The sequence below is a fragment of the Fonticula alba genome (genome assembly GCF_000388065.1).
Source record: "Fonticula alba strain ATCC 38817 unplaced genomic scaffold supercont2.5, whole genome shotgun sequence".
Lineage (NCBI taxonomy): Eukaryota > Rotosphaerida > Fonticulaceae > Fonticula > Fonticula alba.
The window spans coordinates 2,063,260-2,070,365 of NW_009242975.1; the positions used below are offsets into that span (position 1 = coordinate 2,063,260).

The window sequence follows — 7,106 nt, forward strand, 5'->3', positions numbered from 1 at the left end:
CCCGGCCGCTGACCCCGTTGTCCATGCTCTCCCCCCCCCCCCCCCCCCCCGCTCCCCGCCCAACAAACACACCAACACCCCCCGGGCCCCCATCCTCCCGCGCACCCCCCCCCCCCCCCGGCTCCTCCTCCTCAAGCCTGAAGTCTGGCATCAACCGGGCGACCCTGGCACTGGAGTTCAGTCGCCTGCCCCCCCCCCCCCCCCCCCGCTCCCCGCCCCCCGGGGAGGCGTCGTCCCCGCAGAGGCTCATTTTCACGCTGCCGGGCTGTTTTTCTCCTCGCAGCGCGGGTTCGGCTCAGACTGGCGTGGCGCCAGAGGCAACGGCGGCAGGACCCCGGGGCGCCCCTGTTTTCGTGGGAGGGGCCGTCGGAACACCGAGCACGATGCGTGGCGGTCCTGTGTCGTGCTGGCGTCGCCGCCCTGGAGACATCGGAAAAGGGGAGACCGCGGCGCCGGTCGAGTCGGAGCCGCTGCATCCAATCCGGCGCCTTGCCACGGGGCGATGTTCTGTGGGACGCTGGCATTTCTCCGCACCTCCGCGCGGCACTCGCGGACAAGGACCCACACATCTCGCTGTTCTTGGTCGCTCAACCTCCCCCTCCCCCCCAGAGGCACTCAGTCCTCCATGTTTCGTCGCGCCCCGGGGCCGGAGAAGCGAAGGAGAATGGCGTGCGTCGTGTGGTTCGGACCCAAGTCTGGCACCCCCCCCCCCCGGGCGGGGAACAAAAGAACTCGCGGCAGATGGGGAGGTCACGTGTTTATGTCACTGGGTGCGTGCTGCTCTCCGAGAGCGGAGATACTTGGCGAGCAGACCAATGAGCGAGGCAACAATCGGCACGGCGGCCGGGGCAAAGAGAGGCACGTAGACCGTGGCCGCGGCAGCCGGCGTGGCGAAGTGCGCCGCCGGGCTGGGAGACAGGGTGTCTGGATCGCGCGAGGCCAGGCCAGTAGTGCGGGCCGCCGCGCGCAGATGTCCCAGTGCCTGGAGAAGGAGGTCCAGCCCGGCGGGGTCCTCCGCCCCAGGGGGAGGCATCACCGCCGAGCCCGGGCCACCAGCGAGGCGGTCGCGTGCCGCGCGGACATCGGATCGGGCCAGCTCCACCAAGCGCGTGGCTCCGGGGGAGATGGGCCCCGTGGAAAGGTACTCGGCCAGGGCGGCAGCCGCGCGCGACCGGCTGGCAACCGCCTCGGTGGCCAGGAGCAGCTGCCGCACAGCCAGGGCCTCTCGCTCGAAGGCGCGCCCCTGAGGGGAGTCGGGGATGCCCGCCGAGGGGGCGAAGCCTGCCGGGGGGGCCAGGCCCAAAAGTGTCCGACCGGCCGGGGCAAAGACCTCTCCCGCCACTCGGCGGAGAGTGGCGTCCACCCAGTCTTGGTACTCGGGCCCAGCTTGGGGATCGGCCCCGGCCGGCGGGGGGTTGATCACAACCAGGACGCCCCATTGTGGGACAAAAAGGATATTGTCACGGGCCGTGGCCGAGTCGCTCGGCTGGAAGCCCAGCGGCTGGAAGCGCGGCGGCGGGATGAGTGCGACGAAGTGCAGAGTGCGTGGGCAATCCAGAGCATCATCTGGTGTGTGTGTGTGTGTGTGAGTGAGTGAGAGAGAGAGAGAGACAGAGTGTGTGTGTGTGTGAGGGAGAGAGAGAGACAGAGTGTGTGTGTGTGTGTGTGAGGGAGAGAGAGACAGAGTGTGTGTGTGAGAGAGAGAGAGAGTGAGTGAACACGCCAAGCACGGGGACGAGAGACGCGCAGGGGAGAAGGGCTGTTTGGGAGGGCAGTCGTCCAATGGCGATGCTCTTACGCACTGAGACCCCATTCGCCAATGTTGACAAAGGCCGCCAAATCGGCGGCGTTGATGGTCCAAGGCTGGCCAGCGGCCGTAGGAGCGGCGGGGCGCACAGCCAACGGCGCATGGAACCGGTAGTTGACCGAGCTTGACAGAGTGGCCAAGCCGCGGGCCATACCGACCAGGTCATCAACAAAAGCTGACCAAAGCGAAATGTCAGCACAATCGACCACAAAGAAATGGGCCCATTCCAGGGGAAACGGGGGGGGGGATGAAGGTGCTCCAGAAGCGCAACGAGCAGGGTACATACCGTGGGCGGCATCCATGGACGAGGCCTCCGGCCGCACGGGGAGGCCCAGCAGGCTGATCGAGACATGGACTCGAGCTGGGGACCCGTCACCGGGCTGCGGAGCCGGAGCCACTGAATCCGCAAGGATGAGATCGATGGCATCGCCGGAGGCGGCCGGGCCGGCGATCGGCGGTGCCGCCTGATTGAAGATGCTCAACAGAGTCTGCTCGATCGGGTGGTCTAATCGCCGGGAGGTGTCACTATCAGCGAATGGCAGGCCGGAACAGGAAGAGGGGGAGAGGGCGGGAGCTGGGAGCAGGAATGCCGTACCCAGGCTGGCGCCAGGCGGGTGGTGAAGGACGAAGTGCCGCGTATCTTCGAGCGTCACACGCCACTGCCCAGCGGCTAGGTGGGGGTCCTGCTGGCTGGCGATTTCCCACAACGTCGGGGTGGTAAAGCGCTCTGGGTATTTTCCATTACCGCAGGGCCGGCGAACAAAGGGCGCGATGGGCCACCCGATGGTCAGGGTCACCAAATATTGTCGTGCATGATCGAGCGAAAGGGAGAGAGAGGGGGGAAAAGAGAAGGCTAGCTGACGGGCGGGACGCACCCATGGCCAGGGCAGGGCGCTCGGCGTAGCAGCGCAGGCGGAGCCAGGCCCGGCGCTCAGGGGGGATACGCTGGTTAAAGCGCGTGACGGCGTTCTCACAGGCGGACACTGGCGCCCGAACCACCAGGGTGACTAGCTTCAGGTCGGCTTGCAGGGCAGTGGCCTCCTCGGCCAATCCCATGGCCGAGGGGATGAACTGCGCATCGCGCGACACGGTCATCGTCACCCAGTAGGCTGGGACCAGAGTCAATACTGAGAAGAGGATGAAAGCCAGCAGGGCGCCCCAGCGCCGGGGGCGTGTCTTGTCGGAGAAGGCTTCGCTCAAATCGGCATCCGGAGAAGAGGCGCCAGCGGCGACCGGGGCCCTGTCGGCCATGGCGAGGGTGCAAACAAAAGGGGGGGATCGGAGAGGAGGAGGAGGAGGAGGAGGGGGAGGAGGAGAGCCGGAGCGGCAGGAGGAAGGAGGGGGGGGGACGAGTTGGCCAGTCAAGCCATCCTCCTGGCTGCCGGTCCTTGAAAGGCGGCTGTTCGATCTCGACCGTGGCTGTTTCACCAGCTCCAGTTGACGGGCGACTAGACCTCCTCCCCGTCCCTCCCCCTCCCAACGCACAAGAAAAGCCGAGCAAGAACACCGGCGCACAAGCCACAGAGTACCGGGGGGGGGGAGGGGGAGGGGCATGCAGGCCGGTGGGCTAACCGATGGGGCTAGCGGGCGCCAGAGAACTAGTCGCGGGTCATGTGATCGTTCTTTTAGGTGATCGACTCGATCGGACGGACGGATCGCGGATCTGACAAGAGGAGGATAGCATGCGTGCGGCGTGCGAGCGTACATGTGTGTGTATTATTATTTGCGCGTGCGGCACACAAAAATCTAGGTGTGTCTTTTCGAGACACGTAGAAGGACAAGGACAGCCCCTGGCATGCGGGATAAGGGGAAAGCAGCAGCAACAACAGCAACAACATGAGAATGCTGCATATGCAGGGCCAAGGTCACTGGAAGATCAGCCTGTTGGAGGCCAGACCGCGGTCGGTGCTCAGAGAGAAGAGGATATTCTTGTGGGGGTGGAAGGCCACACGGACGACCGGGCGCTTGTGTGAAGCACTGAAGGCGACCCCGGCGCGGAAGGAGTCGGAGGAAGGATCCTCCGAGGGGATGGTCATGCTGGAGTGGGCCCCGGGGGAAACGCCGATCGTGCCGCGTGGGTTGCGCACATCCCACAGACGAATCAGCGCGCTGGATGTGCCACAGGCCACCAAATTCCCATCGGGGCTGATGGCGGGGCATATGTACATGGATAGGTTTTCTCCCTCGCCGTCGCGCCAGCTGAAGACGAGCTCTCCCTCGGGGGTGCTGTAAGAATGGGCATCACTCGGGAGCCGAGGCGCAACACGCTGGTCGATGAAGCGGAGCTGATTGGACGAGGCGGACATGCTGGGGGCGGGAGAAAAGAGAGAGAGAGAGAGAGAGAGGTCAGAAAGGGGCGGGCGAACCAATACCGGGCCGGAGATGGGTGCATACCACGCGAGCAGAATGTGGCGGTTGGTGGGGTAGGCGACGAGATTGCCGACACGCTGGCCGAGGCTCCATTCGGCCACCAGCCCATCGCCAAAGCGCCCGGTCTCGGTGCTGGAGGAGGTGGAGCGCTCAACATCGAAGGCGAATATCCGCCCGTCGGAGCCGCCGGAAAAGGCGGTCGCCCCGTCGGCCGCCAGGGCCAGGCCACGGATGCTGGACGTGTGCGACCGGTACAGGCGCAAAGGCATGGACTCCAGGGTGTCCCGGTCGCCGGCGGACAGGGAAGACCGGTGGCCAATGGCATCGCGCCGGACGCGCACCGCATGCTGCCGGGCAACGCCAAGCCGGGGAGAGGCACGGTCAGGATATGCAAGCGCGCAGGCGGGAATGGGCACCCTCTTGGAGAGGATGCGGGGGGCAATTCGGAGACAGGGGGCAGCAGGGGGAAACGCACAAGCTGGTGCGCGTCGGATGCGGCCAGGAAGTTAACATGTGAGTCGGAGGAGGGTAGAGCACACACACGAACGGCTCGCTCAACCGGGCCGCCCGCTCGCGAAAGCACCCCGTTGAGGGTGATAAAGCGCGGGGGCTCGGTCGACTCCGAGCCCCCCGAGCCGACAAACTGCACGGTTCGACGTTTTTTGGGCGCCGAGGGGGATGTCTCCTTGCTTTGGGTGGAGCCCTTGCGATCGAGCTGCATTTTGGCCACCAGTTCGGGAGAGGGCAAGGAGGGGGGGGGAGGGGGGTAAATATGGACGAAGGCATGTCCGGAAGGGGGGCCTGAAGGGTAGTGTCCTCTCCCCCGGGAGTGGGGGGGAAAGAGAGAAGAGGAGGAAACGCACCAATTGCGTGGCCGGGCAGATGGCCAGCGATGCGAGGCGGGTGTTGACCGCGCTGGCGCTGGCAGCCCCTCCGGGCAGCGGTTTCTTGGGAGTGCTCTCATCGCGGCCGACCTCGAGCGCACATGCCAGTGTGTGGCCGCCATCGATCCAGGCGGCGGATTCGATCCACCGAGCCCCGTCCGATCCGCTGGTCATGTCGGCTCCGACGGTCGAGGCGCTGAAGACCGACCGGAGCCGGGTGCCGGAGACACTGCGAAAGGCCAGGCGGCCGTCGAGATCGGTGATGGCGATGTACTTCATGGAGGCCGACCGGGGATCGGCATTGATCGGGGCGACCAGCAGCTCGCGCGGCTTGCGGAAGGTGGCGTTGGGCAGGAAATTGGTACTGGCGGCGATGGCAGCCAGGCGCCCGGGGCGAAGGGAGGCGGGAAGAGGCGGGGGTGAGTGTTTGTTGGAGTGGGGGATTGCCTGTTGTTGTTTTGTTTGGGTTTGTTTTTCTTGCGCCTCCGGCAGCGACTTTCCAGGGGGGGGGGAACAGGAAAAGGAGCAAGGTACCTGATGCGTCGGAGGATCATTGGAGAACTGGCATCATCCGGTGTTGGAGGGAAGGCATCCAGCTGGGGGGCAACATGGACCAAGGCTTGCTCGTCCACCGGGGCAGGGCCGCCTTCCGGGGCAGGGTCGACATGCAGATCGTGGGGCGCCATGTTGGCCGGGAACCGAGGCAAGAGCTCCTGCGAGGAGGCAAGCTGACGGAGGAGGTCAGCGGGGTTGGACCCACCGTCGGCCGGGGCGTTGGCTGGCATGGCAGGCGAGGCAGGCCGGCCGGTGCCAGCGCCGATGGTGGCCCGCTGGCGGGCCAGCAGATCCGACAGCGAGCGCGGCTCGGCGGCCATCAGCTCCTTCAGCAGGTCCTCGGTCAGACGGGTCAAGCAGACGAGCGAGTGGAGGGGATCCGCGGTGGGGAAGTCATGCGAGCCGAAGTCCGGGCTGGCTACGGCGGCATCGGCACCGGCGGTGAAGGCCGACGTGCGAGCCAATTGGCCGATGTGCCGGCTGAACATGGGCGCGATGGCGCACACGCGCTGCCATGATGCCGCCGGCAGGACAATCAGATGTGGCGCGAGGGCCTGTAGCCCGGGGTCCAGGGCGGCCCCGGTCGTGGAGGTGGCATTCGGCGAGCCATCGGGCACGCCGGAGCCCCGGTCGGGCGAGGGGGACCAAGATCCGATCAGGGACTTGAGTGACTGGACGGCCGGGGGGGTGGCCGCGGCTGGCGAGGAGGCGAGGACGGTGGCCATCGGCTCGATGGGGGGGACCCTGCTGTGGGTGGCGTGGAAGTCCGCCATCGGGAGCATCTCGGCGAGGGAGCTGGTGGCCATGCCGGCGACAGTGGCCATGGTGGGGGGAGGGGGCAAGGGCTGGGAGGAGAGGGCTTTGGTGGCTGCCGGCGGCGGGGGATGGGCTCCGGCGGCGGCTTCCGATTGGGAGGTCGAGGGTCCGAGAGCCAGCGCCAGGGGATTGGGACTGGGGTCGGACGGGCGAGGGCGCTTCCGCGCGTCAATAATGGTGGGGACGAGGGCATCAATGGATGGGCTCCGGGGCAGAGGCCGGGCCGGAGGGGTGGCCAGGGCGGCTGCCGGGGAGGAGGCACGCTTGTGTCTCGAGGGGGTGGTTGGGATTTGCCCGCCACTCTGGTGGACATCGGTGATGGCCCGGTCGACTGATGGCCTGGAGCCCGGCGAGGCCAGGATGGCATTCGTGGGGGGAGCCGTCATGGAGGGGCTAGCCGTGGTGACCCGCCAACTGGCTGGCAAGGCCTTCGGCAAGGGGCCTGGCGGGCAGATGGTTGTCGCACCGGAGGAGGCCGCCGACCACTCGTCCCGGGTGGGCCGATCAAAAAGAGCATCCAACGGGCTGCGGGGGCCGGCGGGGGTGTCCGCCTCATCCAGGCCCGGCAAACGATTCATGTGTGTGTGTGTGTGTGTGTGTGTGTGTGTGTGTGTGGAAGGGGTGGGGACTGGAGAGGAAGAGAGAGAGAGAGAGAGAGAGAGAGAGAGGGGGGG

At 66.6% G+C, this 7,106-nt stretch overlaps 2 protein-coding genes across 2 annotated transcripts; both read right to left on the reverse strand.

The window, feature by feature from the left end:
• Window positions 1-763: 763 nt before the first annotated feature.
• H696_03618 (hypothetical protein) lies at window positions 764-3,058 on the reverse strand (the record flags this gene model as incomplete). Its single annotated transcript, XM_009497489.1, has 5 exons — window positions 764-1,566; window positions 1,803-1,982; window positions 2,094-2,312; window positions 2,403-2,534; window positions 2,683-3,058. The coding sequence occupies 5 exons, from the start codon at window positions 3,056-3,058 to the stop codon at window positions 764-766; spliced, it is 1,710 nt and encodes a 569-aa protein (XP_009495764.1).
• Window positions 3,059-3,501: 443 nt separating this feature from the next.
• Window positions 3,502-7,028, reverse strand: H696_03619 (hypothetical protein). Its single transcript, XM_009497490.1, has 5 exons — window positions 5,596-7,028; window positions 5,041-5,425; window positions 4,653-4,892; window positions 4,202-4,524; window positions 3,502-4,114 (listed from the first exon to the last, which is right to left on the reverse strand). Exons 1-5 carry the CDS (start codon window positions 7,008-7,010, stop codon window positions 3,673-3,675), a joined length of 2,805 nt encoding a protein of 934 aa, XP_009495765.1. The 5' UTR covers window positions 7,011-7,028; the 3' UTR covers window positions 3,502-3,672.
• Between the last annotated feature and the right edge of the window lie 78 nt (window positions 7,029-7,106).